At 32.9% G+C, this 18,235-nt stretch overlaps 1 protein-coding gene across 1 annotated transcript; it reads left to right on the forward strand.

Moving 5' to 3' along the window:
- Positions 1–261: 261 nt before the first annotated feature.
- Positions 262–5,413, forward strand: LOC113701451 (putative late blight resistance protein homolog R1A-3). Its single transcript, XM_027222112.2, has 2 exons — positions 262–4,272; positions 5,092–5,413. The coding sequence occupies exon 1, from the start codon at positions 530–532 to the stop codon at positions 4,136–4,138; it is 3,609 nt and encodes a 1,202-aa protein (XP_027077913.1). The 5' UTR covers positions 262–529; the 3' UTR covers positions 4,139–4,272; positions 5,092–5,413.
- The last annotated feature ends 12,822 nt before the right edge of the window (positions 5,414–18,235 follow it).

Consider the following 18,235-nt stretch of genomic DNA (forward strand, 5'->3'; position numbering starts at 1 on the left):
GGCCAGATGAGACAATACTTAGATTCAAGGGACGAAAATGATAACTTTGGCCTTGGTCTCGGTCTTTGTTTGACACAACTGAAGTTGCTGGGAGTGTAAGTGTGAACAAGATAATTTCATTGCTTCTGCAGTTCTGCTGCACCATATCTTCTCTGAACAAGATAGAGTCTTCCAATATTTACACCAAAAAAGTTAAAAAAAAAATAAAAATAAAAATTTCCAGCCTATTGTTTGTTTGCTACTGTTAGATGAGAAAAGTGTAGATCCTGAACTAATAGAAATCTGATATCAGAGTGAAAAGAAGATACCGAAATAATGGACGTCCCCTCCAGCAGTAACACTAGTTGCTCTGATTTTGCTTTATATGACTATCTGCAATCGCATCACATCTCCTCCAGCACTAGTGCTAGTTGCTTTGATCTTGCTTTAGATTTTCTAGCCAAGTTTCCAGAGTATTCGGTTTTCCCCAACTGCTTGGACCTCCTGGACCTGGAGCATAAGGTAATATTATTGAAAACCTTTTTTCTGTATGTCAAAATGTGTAGGAGGAGGAGGAACCATGAAGCGCTTTTGGAGCATGATCAGGAGCACAAGGATAATACTGTCTGAAAGTTTGAGACGTAGTAGTATTTGCTTCAGAATTCAAGATGTGGTTATCAGGATGGTTCATGATCTTCAGTCTGCTGATCTTCTATACAAACATTCTACTGAGTCAGATCGTGACATCAAAGCAAGTGCGGTGACCAGATCCCAGGAAAATATCATAGTTTTTCTTGAGACAGATGTCAAGAAATCATGCAGAATCATCTTCTTCGACTGTTACTCACGGGCAGATCCACGACTAGTTATGGATCTTATTGTGTCCCTTTCACAGACTCTGAAGTCCTGTTACCCTTTAGTTGGGAAGCCAATGGATACCGTTAGACACAAGCTAATGCTCTTAAGGAATCTCATTCGTTTTGTGACAATGCGAGGTGTTGAGTGTGTGCAACTGACAGATCTCTTCAGTCAAGTTGCAGCTGTGGCTGCACGCCTATTTTCTGTATGTCAGTTTGACAGACATTATATCCTAGTAGTCAAACAAATGAGATCCGAAATTTCTCAGCTGATACTTAAGAAGATAAATCTTCTTGATCCTCAAGTCCGAGAAACTTGCATACATGTCCTGACAGCTTCAAAGAAACAATCAAGATCATCACGTGCTTTAGCCCTTGAGGAGAATGGGTGTCCAGTTGTAGTTCAATTTGTTGAGTCTCTCCACCATTATCTTATGGATCTACCGGGATATCATGCCAGTTTTCGGGTTCCAGTTAAGGATCATATTCTAAAACTCCATCAGGGAATAAGATACTTGAGTACCCTTATCAAACAGGAGGAGAAACTTGATAATGAAATAAAGGATCTTCTTGGACTTGCAGTCTGTGATGCAGGAATTCTGATCTTCTCCCTTTCTGTAAATGAAATCCAAGAAGGCTTGCCCAGGGAAACATATCTTAGGCTGTTTCATTTGCACAAAGTTCTCAAGTATATGATGGCAGAGCTTGCACACAATTATCCGGTAATATCACCATATTCATCATTTAATTATTGTAGATCCAATGAGTTGGGATATATGGATTTTTTCCTAGAAGATCTCCAGGAACTAGCAAGGTTTGATAAGGCTGATGAGTCAAATGTTTTCTTATTGGATAGAATCCAAATGGTCCACAAAGGTCTTGTAGTCTTGAGATCTGTCCTTGAGAATATAAAGGAGCAGCGCTTTCAGAATGAAAAACTCCAAGCTTTCTGGAGTTATGTTATGGAGGTTGCTTACAAGGCAGAGTTATTGATTAACTCGACACTTGTTGGTGATGAATGTGAAGATTCTTTGGGAGCAATAACTAGAGATATCAATCTTCTGAAGATTGAAGCCCTAGAGATCCACAATGGTCAAACCCAGAGAGTTAACCGGACCTTCATTCACATACCATCACAGCTTACTGCAGCCATACACAATGAAGATCTAGTGGGTCTCGATGACGTGGTGGAAACTATCATTGATCGACTTACGAGAGGATTAAAGCACTTGGATGTTGTTTCCATTGTGGGTATGCCTGGGCTTGGTAAGACCACATTAGCCAATAAAGTTTATACTGCTTCTTCAGTTAGGTCACATTTCCATGTTCGTGGCTGGTGTTGTGTTTCTCAAACATATAGCAAATACAGTTTGTTTGCTCAGCTTTTGTGTAGTATTCATTCTGAGAGTTCTGACAAGTATCTTAAGATGGATGAAAATGATTTGGTTGAGAAGCTAAGGCAAGTTTTACTAAGAACTAGGTATCTCCTCGTTTTGGATGACTTGTGGGACGTTGGGGCATGGAATTTGTTGGAAAACTCACTGCCGAATGATGTCAATGGAAGCAGGATTCTTTTCACCAGCAGATCCCGGGATTTGTCTTTGCAATTTAAACCTGGTAGCAAGCCTTACCATCTCCGCCAATTTACCGACGAGGAGAGTTGGGCATTGCTACAGAAAAAGCTATTTGACAAAGAAGGTTGTCCTCCAGAACTAACTGGAGTTGGATATCAAATAGCAAAAATTTGTAGGGGTTTACCCCTCACAGTTGTCCTTGTTGCTGGAATTCTTGCTACTATTGCACAAGATAGCTGGGAAGAATTTGCAAAAAGTCTAAGTTCTATTGTCCTTCAGGATGAATACTGCATGAAGACGCTTGAATTGAGTTATAGTCATTTACCAGATTATTTGAAGCCATGCCTTCTATACCTTGCTGCATTTCAAGAGGATCAAGTTATTAATGTTCGAAGGTTGTTATGGCTTTGGATCTCTGAAGGATTCGTGCAACAGATTGAAGGAGAGAGTTTAGAGGAAGCAGCTTACAACTATTTGATGGGTCTAATTAATAGAAGTTTAGTTATGGTTACCCAAAAAGGAGCTATGAATGGCGCCAAAACCTGCCGACTTCATGATTTGGTACACGAGTTTTGTGTGAAAAAAGCCGAAGAAGAAAGTTTTCTACATATTATTCATAGTTGGAAAGACCCGTTTGGTCTTACTGGACAAAGCAACCCCCATCGAGTTTGTGTTCATAATACCGGGGAATTGAAGGTTTGGGAGTCGATACTAATTTTTCCCAATTTACGCTGTTTGCTCTTGTTTGGAAATGATTATTTTGAACCTCAAGAGGAGGATTGGGGGATTTTGTTACCTAAACTTCTTAGAGTGTTGGATTTGGGGGGTTTGATCATTGGGAAATCATTTCCGATGGAAGTAGTATTGCTTGTTCACTTGAGATACCTGGTGCTCAGTGGAATACGATCCATCCCATCTGCAATAGACAACCTCTCAAGGTTGAAAACTCTTATCGTACAAAAGCCGCATTCTCATGTTGAGCTGCCAAATACTATTTGGAACATGAAGACGTTGCGTTATCTACGTACTACAGATGGGATTCGAGGTTTCATTTTTCTAGATGGAAATCTTGAAGTATTCCCTGATTTAGACCATTTAGACACTTTAAGCCTTGTAATTGATCCCTCCCCTCAATGCTTGCAAAAGATGCTGAAAAAGTTACCAAGCATCCGCAGGCTAAAATGTTGGAGATCATGTGATTCACAAGCAGCTACCAGAAATTGCGACAAGATTCTTGTTTTTGACTGTTTGAATCATCTACAATCACTTCGTTTGACTTATTTTTGTGGATATGGATTTAAATTCCCATTGAATTTGAAGAAGTTGACTCTCTCAGATAATTTTCAGCCATGGAGTGAAATTTCAACAATTGGAAAGTTGCCTCATCTTGAAGTGCTTAAATTACTCGGGCGTTCCTTTGTTGGGGAAGAATGGGTAATGAAAGAAGGGGAGTTCCCTAACCTCCGAGTCTTGCTATTGTCATTGTTGGACATTCGCAGCTGGATCGCATCTTCTGGTAATTTTTCCCGTCTTGAGAAATTGGTCGTGTACTGGTGTGGAGGGCTGGAAGAGGTCCCTTCTTGTTTAGGGGAATGCCCGACTCTCGAAATGGTTGATGTGGTAGGTTGTAGTGAGTCTGTTGAAAATTCTGTAAAGCAAATTCGGCAAGAACAGCTGGATATGGGAAATGGGGTTCTAAAGCTCGGGATTAATGGTTGTTTTGACTGATCTTCCTCAGAAGAAGAGTCCAATTCCCTCAGAAGCAGAGTCCTTTTCCATTCTCGACAATGGTGAAGCATTCGTGTCCCATTTTGATTTGGGTGAGAGTGAATAATGTAAAGTGGGATTCAACTCATTATGAGGTCAGATAAAAGTATATTTGCATTTGTTGAATCAGTTCAATTAACATTTCCTGTTTCAATTATATGTAAAGTGGGATTCAACTTATATGTATGCATGTGTGATTCTGCTCTCAATTTGTGTATCTAAGTAAGAGAAATACAGAAAAATGTTAATTTGCTTCTATTTTCCTCAATTGATTGATATGTTGAAACATACAATAACAGTTTCGCAACAAATATTAAGAGGAGGCACAAACCAAAAAAAAAAAAAAAAAAAAACCTATGTTTGTTACTTTTCAACAGAGAAAGAGCAATTGGTCAAAGGACTTAACTATAAAATTTTGTGTGAATTCTTGACCTTTATAATATGCATAATATTGTGATATGAAGCAGAGTTTCGTAGACAATGAGATCTAGAAATACTAAGTTGGATTAGTTTGGATAGGGTATTATTTGAAATATTATTTGGAATAATTACTGTAGCACTTTTTGTGATGTGATGTATGTGAGATAAAAAGGTGGGTTGGAAAATGTGTTTATGATGCAAGCGAAATATTATTTGAGATAATTTTAGTATCCAAACAAACCTACTAGTATTAAATATCTGAAAACGTGTCCTTCTTCACTATATTTTACAAACATTTTTATTCCTCACTAAGCAATATTCTAAAGGAAGCAATTTTTCTTAGATTTTTTTTAATGTCGCTTCATGTTTTATTTTCCATTTTAAGTAGTGAATTGCTTGAACTGATCAAAATGGCTTTTTTTTTTTTTTTTGTTGGGTGATCTGTATTTCTCTTCATTCAACTGATGTAGTGCTGCAATTATTCCTTCTTTCAGAGCAGATTTCTTTGGAAGGCGAGCCTATTTCTTCTCATCACACTAGAAAATGTGAAAACTGAGAGAGGTCCCTTCTTGTTTAGGGGAATATTGTGAGTCTGTTGTAGCAAATCTACAACAGCAAATGGGAGCAGAGTTGAGTTTCCCAGAAGAAGAGTCAATTCGCTCGGAAGCAGAGTCCTATGCCTCAGTTCTGTGTATATGTTGAATCAGTTTTATGTTTCACGTAACTTTTTTCAATGATGAAGCATTCATGTCTCTTGTTGATCAGCATGTGTTTCTTGAAGCAGTATCAGGGCCTTTTCAACTCTTTTGTTTGTGATTGCAGCTATATAAATTTGTGATTTGTGATTGCAGCAGCAAGAACAGTCCTGGATTAAACAAACCAATAATATTATTTATCTGTAATCTGTTTCTATGATGTTCTTCAGGTTCTTTTCTCGTTCGAGGTTCGAAATGTTTGTATTTCATCATCCCAATTTGTTGAATATTCTTTGATGCAGCTGAAATCGATGTGATGCTTAAATGTTCAAACCAGCAGAGCAATAGAGAAATGGCTTAGGAACAAAACTGAAAAATTAGCTTCAATTCTTCTCTTATATATGGAGCTTTATATGGTATCTTTATATGCTTCAATAGATACAGCTTTGTGCATCAAGCCAAAACAAGAAAATCTGAAGACGTGGGAATATGGTATCTTTATGTGTGCCTTTCTTCTTTAAATGTTTTCGTGTACAAACTTTCTCATTCTTCGACATAGCAATATTTTCAGAAGTCTAAAGAAAGTAATTTTTCTTAAAGTTTTTCTTTTCTGTTTCATCTTTTAAGTGATTAATTGTTCAAACGGACCGAAATGGCAGATCAAAGAAATTAATTAGATGGCATTTTAATTTGCAGAGCCATCTATATGCATGCTTCTTCATTTGATTGGTATACCACAGCAATTGTTGCTTTCTCTTGCGTTAACAATCACCAGTTTTAAAGAATTTCAACAACAATGGGGCAATTTTATCATAACACTCACTTTTTTTAAAGAGTTAAGATTTTCAAGGTTGACTAGTCTTCACTGGGGTAAAGTATATATTTTAAGGTTGAGGGTGTTAAAGTGTAATTACCACTAAAGTATATATATATATATATATATATATATATATATATATAAGTTTCATCCGCTACCACGTGTAAAGATGGAGTAAAAGACCAATCATAAATTGGTTTTTTTTTTTTACTTTTTGTTTTTAGTGTAAGTGAGATGGATTGAACTTGGGACCTGTCACTTACACTTCTTTTCCCTGAATCACCCAACTCATCCCTTCCTCTAATAAGTTGGGGTTGAATGAAGTGTTTACTATAATTGAATTTATTTTATTTTAGGGAGGTTCCATTGGAGCTGACGATAATGAAGAGGTTAGTTTAAAGGAGGTGATGATAGAAATAAAAGTAAGCTATTTTATTTCCTAATTATTTTAGTTTCTTATTTTGGTGTCTAGTCTTGCTTGTTTAGTTTCTATATTAGTTTAGGAAATCTCAAGTCAATTTCTAAGTAAGTTTTGGTTTGCAATTGTATTTGTTTAGAAAACTCTGCAATCTATAAAACCTATTAGTTTAGTACATTGTTATTTGAAGAGTTAAGTCGAGTCGATTTTGAAAAGTTGAGTTTGAATCTTGAGTTGCGGGTACGAGAAAAAGTCTCTATTATTTGTGAGTTGTTGTAAGCATAGTTATTAAATCTGGTCCGGCCCAACGGTTCGACCGATCAACCCGATGAACCGGCCATGGAATCGGACTGGTTCGCTAATTAGATCGTTTCTGCAAGTGAACCATTGACTTTTCAACGAATCGGCGATTCAACCGGTGAACCCGTCCGGTTTGTAGGAACCCGGGTTGCATGAAAAAAATGCATGGAAGATGCTGCAATGATGCCTCAAACTAGCAACCTCTTGTATTGAAGGAAGCGCAACAACCACTACACCAAGAGCTCAATTGTTGTTATTTAGTTTTTTTTATATTATATATTAGACTTTTATTCTTATTTTAATTTTCCAAAACAAAATTTATTTGGAATCTTGTAATAAATTTTATTACTCCCCAAACTCTATAAATTATGAAATGAATTTAAAAAATATCATATTACACAATTCATTCTAAGGCAAATATCGTTCCTAATAACTTTTGCATTTAAAATCCATAAATAAACTAGATAATTATACTTAGATAAAGTTTTATACTTGAAATTTGATGAATTACTATTTGAATTTAGGTTTTGTTAATTCTTATAAGAATTAATGATTCTATAATAAATTAGACTAATTGAACATTTACTATGACATAATTTATTAGTTTTAACCATATCAAAAATTATAAAACGTAATATTTAAATATATTTCGTGACCCACCGGTTGAACCACTCACCCACTAATTGAACCAATAACCCGTTTTTTTAGTTCCCTCTCCGGGTTCCCTTCCGGACCGGGTTTAATACTATGATTGTAAGCGAAAAGATACAATATGATATTGTTATTGCTGAATTTTGAGTTAATAAAATTATCGAGTTATTGTGTATTTATTCTTTTCCTCTTCCCACGCATCTTTATATGTGTTTAAAATTGCTTCTACTGTGCATGTGTTTTTTGTGCCAATATCCACAAATGGTGGTTTGCATCTTGTCACCATGAAAAAAAAAATCACCAGCTTTTGCATAAAGGATTTTATTGGAATTTATAATACAATAATCCATCCCTTCCCGTTATACATAAACAATTTCAAAATATGCCTTCACGTTTTGAAGTATTTTCTCGCAATAGAAAATGAAGAAACTTAAATCAAAGTCGAAGAACTTGATTCTTGTTTCCTCATAACCGTTCATTTTTTTTTTGGCTGCGGTCAAATGACAGAGTTATTGCGAAACCATGAATAAAAATGTTCAAATGTCCACGTGATCATTTCCTCTGTTTTGATTTAAACTGTTTTCCTTCCCTCTTGTTTGGGCCGTTCAAATGTCCACGTGATCATTCTCCGTTTCGCTTTTTTTGAATGTGCGCATTGCATTGGCTTGGATTTTTACAATTCTTTTGGGTCTTCTTTTATTTTTCTTTATCTTTTTTTGTTATCTTAATTTTTGTTTTTGTGAAATTTTTTTGTCCTTCTTTATCTTCTTTCTTGATTTTTCTCTTTTATTTCTAATAAAAGAAAATCAACAAAAATAAAAAACTTGAACATATGATAAAAAAAAAATAAAACAAGTTCAAAGATAAGGAGTCTGTTTGGCAAACAAGTTTTTAGCTAAGTTTGTGTGCTACAAGTTTTTTTAACAATTTTAACTACAGTAATTTCAAAAAATTTCTCAAAATTTTTAAACTGTACACTTTAAAATATCCAAAAATTTACACAATTCAAAAATTTTTCCTACAACTTTTATAGTAAATTATAATAAAGTTTTAGACAAATACCAAAAAAACTCATTTACCAAACAAGACCAAGGTTTTATTGAAAATTTTGGTGTTTATAGATTTAGTATACATATAAGCAGCTAAGTCTTCATGGATGGACCTAGTGAAAGAGCCAGAACAGATTTTCAGCTAATGCACAAATTAAAAAAAAAATTGTACTTCTATAAACAGACATTGGCAATTTTTTGTAACATGTGCTGGGGAAATATTTTTTTAAAACTTGTTTTTTCCATTCCACATTCATGATAGCACAAAAGGCGTTACAATGAAGAATACCAAAAAAATATTTTTAAAGTAACGTTTAATCCAAATGCACCAATTAATATTCATGGAACAAGGAATAGCAAGTAACAATATACGTATTTAATATATAAAATAAGAAACTATAAGTGATTTTCTAGTAAACCATAATTCACCGAACTATTAATTTTAGTGTATAAAAAAGCTCATTATCGAATTAAACTCCTTAAAGATTGGGGTTGTACTTGTAATGATCATTAAAATAATGATTTATATGCATTAAGAATATATTATCGAAGTACTTATAAGGTGATATGTAAATTGAGCAACAGTAAAAACAAAGTTTTTTTTTAAACGTCGGGTACCTAAAACTTAAACAAATTATTATGGTAAAATAAGGATTTCTTAAAAATACTACACCTAAAATTGTAATTTCACTTTTGCATACGTATATTAGTAGTTCTACCCCTCGATGGAGTGATCCGTATTCTAGGATCAAAAGATGTAATTGGTGTGTTTACGAGCCAGTTTGTTTGGATTGGCTTGATTTCAAATAAAAAAATTTACTTCACAAATTTCAATCACCTTTTTATCTTCTCAACCACCTTTTTATCTCACATACATCACATCATAAAAAGTGTTACAGTAATTATCTCAAATAAATCATGCAAATAAACTCTTATCCAAACAAAATTACTTTGTCAAGTCTTATTTTGGCTACGTAAAGTCATTGGCTAGCGTTCCTATGCATAGCTTATATATTTGATTAGACACTTCATTCTTTGGCTTTTTTTAAATTTCTTACCTCTTTCCACATCCTTTCCACTTTTAACTGTTAGATCAAAAATCCAAATTCTGAATCTGACAGTGAGAAGAACTCTAAGAACACTACTATGGCTGTTAGGCCAACTCTAGTAGTTGTATTTGACTGGACACTGAGGACAAGTCTTCTAATCGTAAAATCATTTGATACTAAACTACATTAAACATGTAGAATTGTTTATCTCTAAAATTTTGAGAAAATTTTAATGCTTTTTAGTGAATATTTCTTTTATATATTATTAGATCACTTTTGTACTCCACATACACTACATCCTAAAAAAGTGTTACGGTAGTTTTTTTCTCAAAAACTCTTGAAAAATTCCAATCCAAACATGTTCTTAGAATTTTGAAGTTCATCTTTCATTAGTGTAAAGGTTTTATTCCACTTTGCACCCTCGAAGTTCTTTTTATTTTAACTTCGCTCCTCAACGTTCTAATTACAAAACTTTACAATTTTTTTTGTTTACTTTGCCTTTTTCTTTCAAGGAGAAATCTTAATGTTACAAGGAAAAAGGTAAAGAGCAATTCTTAAGAGTTGAATTAAAAATCTCATAATTACCCAACTAAAATCTCCGCAAGCTGAATTGGGGCTTGAGACGACACTCATACTAATGTCATGGATCCCACTTTTGACCAATTACTAAACTTGTTAAAAGAAACACCACAAGATCATGCAATGTCAAACGGAACGTACATGTATGGACAACATATAGATTAATTTTAGTGAAATTATTTAAATTGGGACTAAGAAGACCTTAGTTTATTAACTAAGTTTGAAATCTCAAGTTTTAGATGTTTTTGGTTCAAATCCCCTTTCTTTCTCCTTTCTTCTTAAATCCTAACCTGTTTCTGCTTAAAGAGAAAAAAAATACTTCAAATTGGCAGTATATATAACTTTAAGATATATAAAAAGAACACAAAGTGTCAAAGTGAAAAAAAATCAAAATTAAAAGTGATAAGTCTATTACAAGATTAAGCTTCCACTTTTTTTCCCTTACAAGCTTAAACTTCAATGGTGAAAAATGGATTTAGTACTAATTCACAACAAAATGTAACTTAACCCTTTCTTGATGAAATGCAACCTATTTTCTACAATTTCATTTTTTGAGCTAATAAATTTCTAGCCAAAACGGGCAAAAAGTTAAAAATAAAAGAAATAAAAGACTTTCAAATAAATGAAACCTCAAGTCTTTCAACAACCACTCAACAAATTCACAACTTTCCTATTTTTAGATCTTAGCCATTTTTATCTCTTCACCCCTTCTGAGAGAGAGTTCTACTTCCTCAAGGTTTTAACTTACAAATTTCCCTTTCTTAACCATTTTGACCTACTGTCCTGATCAAAATTACATGTAGGGTGGAAATTGTCAAAATTACATAATAGAAGCCCATCAAAATAATGATGTACAAAAGGCAAACATTTTATTTGTATTAATTTGGGTAGTCAATCCTCATTTAAAAAAAAAAAAAACAGGTCTCTTGTTTGCTTTTCAAAAAGCGATAATTTGATAAACCTTCCTTGAGTTTTTTGATGATTTCACTGAGCTCCCCAGAAATTTTAAAAATTAGACTTACCTTCCTTATCTGCCTAAAAGCACAATACTAGCCTTAAAATTTAAATAAAACTCCCTTGTTTGGTATGTATATAAAAAGAATGGCATTTATAATTATTTTTTCTTTTCATTCTCTCTTCTTGTTCCTCATTTTTTTTACTAGTAAAACTATAGAACTATAAACACAAACATTAAATGTCAAACTAGTGACTTTTTTTTGAGAACTTTTAATGTGATCCCATTTTTATTTGTCAATCCTTTGTTTTTCTTTTTTTTTATTATTAGAAGCAATACTAACTCAAAACAATGTCCAAAACTGTTATTGAAAAGCATTATCATAGTTTCACGCATCTAAAAAGCAACCAACTCTAAAAGCATTAAGATGACACTCTCTTCTCTAATTTAGAAAGAATAAATTTGATATTGAAAAATATTTTATCATAATATAGAATTATTGTCATTATTGCTTATCAAACAATAAATTTGGTATTGAAAACTTCACAATCTTTTCTTATGTGTAGACTAAATATATTATTATGGCTTTAGAAAGTAATTGAACTTTATAAGGTGAGGGTTTTTTGGGATATTCATTTAAATTTTTGACCAAGCCCAAAGTTTGGTTACAAAAGTATGAAATCAGGAGAGGTAAGTGTAATTTTTAAAAGCTCAAGGAATCTTAGTGAAATTGTTAGATATCTCAAGGGAGGTTTATGAAATTATCCCTTTCAAAAAACAAACGTGAAACAAGCTACCAAATCAAAATTTGGAAGGCCAATGCACAAAGATAACGCATTGCTTAAACTTACATGGAAAATTGGAAAATTTTACCCACCAAAAAAAGAAATAAAAAAGGACGAGTAAACTGCCGTGTAACTAATCAGAATTATAGAAAGCACCAGGCAATATGCGCTTGTCTATTAATATGTAAGATGTGTGGAAAGATTTTATACATTGCTACATCAAAGAAAACTCAATTAGATTGCGATGGATTGATATCATAGGACAGTCCGGTATGTTATAAAATTCAAGACAAATGCCTACCACGTTCAATGAGATTGATATCAATTAAACAAGCTTTGATTCATCCAATTTGGGATTGCTCCATTAGAAGAATGTCCTTCGCACTGGGCAATAATTCTATAAAGAAGATGCACGATGCTGCTCGAAGACAAGGGAATATATTTCTGTAGTCTAATGTACTTTATTTTTTAGATTCATATCTTGGAGGTCACCATTCAACCCGGCAACAATTATAGTCTCGCCATAACGGGCAGTAGCTTTAAGGCAGAAATCATAAAGGTCTCCAAAAAATGGCTGGAAGAGAAAAAAAAAATTAGACCAAAGAAGGTTAGAAGAAGATCTCTTCATTGTTTATCAGGAAAATAATAGTTTAATGGTGGAAGTTGGCCATCTCATACCTTCAACTCCTGAATTTTGTCTGAAAATTTTGCAAATTATCCTAAGATTCTGGATCAAGCAAATTTAAATATAGAAAGATCTAGAATGTTTGATATGTATCATTTAAGTGGGATATTATTTTCTTCTTGGAATGTTCGCCTCAATTTTTTTTTTTATATGTAGAAATGATTATTTCATTCAAACATATCTACACTAATGACAAAAAATATATCAAACAAATATGACATAGATACATATATATCTGAAATCAATAGATATAACAAATTTAAGAAAATTCTTATATTATATAAGAATAAGTTGTGGTTTTGAATTTCAATCGCATAAGTAGGGGTATTTGGAAATGTGGAATATGTGTATTTTTTTAAAAACCTTTGGTACAACTAATGGCAGCATGTTTTTGGGTATGTTTATAGAAATGTTCTCATAATTGTACATTTAAAACTTTTATTTATGGAGATATTTGGGTATTTCTGGAATATGAAATTATTTTACAATCTTTTGCATCGAATACAATTTATATAAGCTTATGTGTTGATGTAATTACTGAAATGGTGTTATAAACACATTTAATTGAAGTGTGATTTTTGTTGTGCAATTAATTTTTTATATTATAACCCTCACTATCTCGAACCTAATAAATAAATTTCAACTAATCAAAATTCTTTCTTTTGGTCTCCCATAATTGTCAATCATGGTCCTTACTTTTTGATGTTTACAAAATAATTGGATGATACTAATATCTCTTCAAGAAATACTTTCAGCTATGAAGCAAATCTTATTCAAAGATCAAGTGTAATTGAAAGAGACAAAGGAAATTAAAAGCTGTCGGACGGTTGTGAAGATAGGACCGGACGTCCGATAATCATTGTACAACTTCGGACACATTAAGAACTCCATTACCAGACGTCTGAAGGAATTAAAATTTTTTTCTAACTCACTGCCTGCTTTCAGATGCAAGTATTAACAAATTCTCTCTAACTTAATGTCTGCTCTCAGACGCAATGCATTAGAGCACTGGACGTTTAATAAATAATGCAGCACTTCAGACGCAATACATCAGAGGTACCGGACGTCCGACAAAATTAAATGAGATTTCTCAAACTCACTGTTTACTGTCAGACGCAAGAATCAGGAGTATCGGACGTCCAATACCCCAACGGCTAGTTGACTCTTCAACTGCCTTCTATCCGTTGGAAGCATTAATGGGGTACCATTTTGATCTCATATAAATAGTACATGATCAACAACTTCAAGAGAACTTTTTGCACATTAAGAATATGAAAGATCAACAATAGTTTTAGTGAGAAAATATTCTATAAAGAAGATTTGTACTCTTAGTTGTGTGAATTTTATGTAAGTTTTTCTTGTGTGAGAAAAATACTTCAATAATGTAGCTTTGTGAGGGTTATCCCGAGTGATAGTAAAACTTCCTAACTTGACCAAGTGTAACTTGGGATAAGGAGGAAGTGATCCTTCCTTTGTACACAAATATTAGCTGTATTTCATCAACTTGAAGAAGGTTGTTCTATAAAGTGATATTCAATCTCAAGAGGAGTTTAGTAATCAAATTGGTTTGCTATTCTTTTCTTATTACTTACTATCTTGTGAATTTTAATTGCTTATTGTCGCGCTCCATTTTTCGCGATGGGAAAAAAAGGCGTTTACAAAAGATGTGATTTATTTAAAAATAAGTGAAAAAGGACCTAGAATGGGACTTTCAATAATGCGACAATTTGGGTCCAAAATTTAGTCTAAAAGGGTTTTTAAGAAAAAAAAGAGGAGTCGCCACTTGGTATTGAGTTTTGGTGTACCAAGTCACCCAAAAGTATTTTTTAACAAAAATAAAATAAAATAAAATAAAACCCTTTTCGACAATTCCAGGTTTTTGAAAAACAAGAGAAAATAAGCTCGGGAGTCACGGTTGAAGAAAGGGAAGGCAAAGATTCGATTAACCCAAACCTAAGACACCTTTTCAACCTAATCTAAGCTAGTTGCGAGGTTTAGTCAAAATTTTCCTAATCTAGCCCTTAATTTTATCACATTTGGATGTTTCCTACATGAATGCAAATCTAAATTTATAAAATATCGAGAGGAACAAAATATCCATTCAAGGGTTTAATTGATACCAATCACATTAATTGCGAAAGCCAAAATAATTTCTTGAATGGGTCACGAGTATGCATGAATGAAATTAAAAGAAAAGAAATTTAAATTATATATATAGGTATAAGTGACCAAAGAATAGGAATGCATCATAATGGGTACGGGAGACAAAAACTCGTGACATAATTATTTTTATACAGGGATCGATGGGGTATTTAAACTAAAGAGTTATAATCACCCACTTCCCATGCTTGAAGAATAATTCCCCTAATATGAACAAGCAAATGAACCTACTTATTTTACAATTTCTTAAATGAAATACAATTCTAAATGATTGATTAACACATATAGAAGGTAAGGGTAGAGGATAATATAATAAGAAATATCATACAAATGAGAAAAGATCCTAAAATTAAAAACATGCATGAAAATGTAATGAATTATCATACAAATGATTCTAACGCACGAACGATTTAGGAACCAACGTTAGACTAACCCATTTCTAAAAATCCTTACTAGTTTTGGACTAACAAGTAAACGAAGGGAGAAACCACAACTAGCATTGGACTAGTGTGATGATATCATGCATTAATAATACATAGTAAAATAAATAAGGCATAAATTAAAATAAATAACACATAAGAGCACGTAGCACATAACACGTAGGTATAATATCTAGATACAAAATTCCTAAAGAAAGCAGGTAAAACATATAACACACAAGCATGCAAATACACAAGCGAATAAAAGCAAATAGAGGCCTAACTATTACATTCGGGACCTAACTACAATCTAAAGGGGTAAAGAATAAACAATTAATAACCTAACTATTACAATTTGATATTTAAATGCCTCTCAAATAATCAAAATTTAAATTAAAGTAAATATACAAAATTAAAAACAAATAAAGTGAATAACTAAATAAAATAAAATAAATAAAAACATTCAAAAAACATGCGATTATACACATAAAATCACATATGAGCACATAAGAGGATTTAAGATGACACAAGAAAATACCTCCCTTGACGTAGTAGCTAATGGGGAATTGGATTTGCCCTATTTAACTCCAAAATTAACAAAATCATCAATGCACCAATTTAATTAACAAATAAATCATAAAAAAATGGAATTAAACATGAAATCAATCAATTGAATCATTCAAATGGAATATAATTCATAAATAAAGAGTAAAAGCAACTTCTATTTGAGAAATAAAATCTACCAATGACCTAATTGCAAAGAGTAATAAAGTTTTGAAGTCAAAGTATAATTACTACAAAAATTCGAGGTCCAAATTAAAAGAAAATAAAGTTTAGGGACCTATTCACAATTAATTAAGGGCCTAAGTGAAAGAAATTTAAAATGTTCTGGGTTACAATAAAACTATTCCAAAGATCAGGGACTAAAGTGCAAAATTTGGTTTTTGATTTGGGCAAGGAAAAGGCCATCGGCCTTTCTTTTATCTCTTTGGGCAGAACACTACCTAAGTCCAGCCGAAACCCAATGGAAACGAGTAGGCCAGCCCGTCTTGTTATCACTCAAACCCAACCAAAATAAAGCATGGGCTCTGACCTCCTAACCCAACCGAAACCCGAAAGAAATAAACCAAAATCCATTCCCAAAACCCAACCAAAAAAATAAACTCAAGCCCACAAAAAAAAACATTAGCCCATTCTTTTTTTCTTCTTTTTTTCCTTTCTTTTCTTTTTTCTTTCTTCTTCCTCCCCTTCTTCTCTACCAAAGAGTTGAAGCTCCCTTCTGGCTGGCGGCGCCACCGCCGGACGCCGGCAATTTTTCCGGTCACCAAATTTTCTCAAAATATACCTCACTCGATTTTTGTGTAAATTTCATTTTCGGAGTTATTTTTTACAAAAAATGACCCGAAAGTGTCCAAAATGCCAAAAGACAGTCGAGTTTTTCATTTTTTTAAGACACTATAATCACCACTAAAAATTATAAAATTTATACTATAACACTCCTTACAATTCCTACAATACAAATATGATTTTATTTTGACAAGAAAACAACATAAAAAGGCTAAAATAAAGCAAAACAGCCTCTAAATGAAGAAAAATATTCTATTGCTTTTAAGGCTCAAGAATCCAAAATTTTGGATAACCAAACATTTTCGGACCTTTACTAGCTTCTGGTCATCTATTGTTGACAAAAAATAAGCACAAAAGATTCACAAATTTGATTTATTTTTCATTTTGGCATTTTCACAAACACTTGACATGCATTCATAGGCCCGTTTCTTTTTTCTTAATTTTGTTCATGGCTTATTCCAAAAAAAAATACAACAACACCAGCAACCAATATATTTCACAAAACCCACAAGATTATTGATTATCAAAGCCGAAGAAAAAAAGGAAAAAATAACCGAACCAGTTTGCATTAAAATAAGGATCAACTAAATCTTTGCCAAATTTCCAGGAGCTCTCTCATTGGAATCAAAACAAAAAATAAAAGGAGACTTACAATGGTTTTACAATGGAGATTATTATGGCAGTGGTGGTGGTAATGGCACTAGCAGCAAGCTCCCAAGCTTCCCCTTTTCGTCTGTGGCTTTCATCTGTTGAGTTTAGAGACAAGAGAGAGCTGAGAGAGACCATTAACCAAAAGTGGAGTTTTTCTTGTCCCCTCTGGAAGCAAAAGAAAAGGCCGAGAGATGTATTGGGAGAAAGAGTGTTAGGTTGGTAAAAAATCATGATTTACCAAATGACAAGAAAGGTCAAGAAAATTGAGTGTAGGAATGGGTTAATTGTGCATTTGGTGAAAGAGAAATAATTAGGGAAAGATTTTATCTTCTCTTTTTCTTTTTCTTTTTTTTTTCTTTTCCAAAACAAACCTACAAAAATGAGAAAATACACATTAAAATGCAAGAAAATAAACAACTCATTAAATAAAAAAAATTCAAGAAAACATTAAAATTTGACAAAATTTTGGTGTCTACACTTATCTCTTCTACTCCCAAGCAATCTTGTTTCTTACTAGTTGTTTCATTGAGTGTTCACCTAGAAAAGAGGGTAAATTTCATATTGAACAAAAAATGTCTCATAACTTGATTAGTTTTTAAATTACCTAATTCACCCCCTCTTAATTTGTTTTCGATCCTTACAATTAGTATCAGAATTTGGTCTATTAGAAATTAAACTCAAGCGACTTTGGAGTAAAATGACAACCAACAATGCTTTATTTTTTGAAGGACAATCTGTTACTAGACCCCCAATGTTTAATGGATCCAATTACGTGAGTTAGAAGGAAAGAATGATTATTTTCTTGCAATCTATTAATATTGAGTTGTGATTTATTGTTAATGAATGTGCATATGATACCTCTATAATAGATGAAGTTACTCATAAGCTAAAACCAAAAATCAGAAATGAATTGACTGGTGATGATAGAACTCATCTTATCTTAAATGCAAAGGCTGTGAATATATTGTATAGTACTTTAGATTCAAATGAATCCATTAGGGTCAAAGGTTGTAGGTCTGCTAAAGAGATTTAGGACAAATTGAGAGAAATTCATGATAGAAGTGAGAATGTAAGAGAA

This window comes from Coffea arabica, chromosome 7e (assembly GCF_036785885.1).
Source record: "Coffea arabica cultivar ET-39 chromosome 7e, Coffea Arabica ET-39 HiFi, whole genome shotgun sequence".
Lineage (NCBI taxonomy): Eukaryota > Viridiplantae > Streptophyta > Magnoliopsida > Gentianales > Rubiaceae > Coffea > Coffea arabica.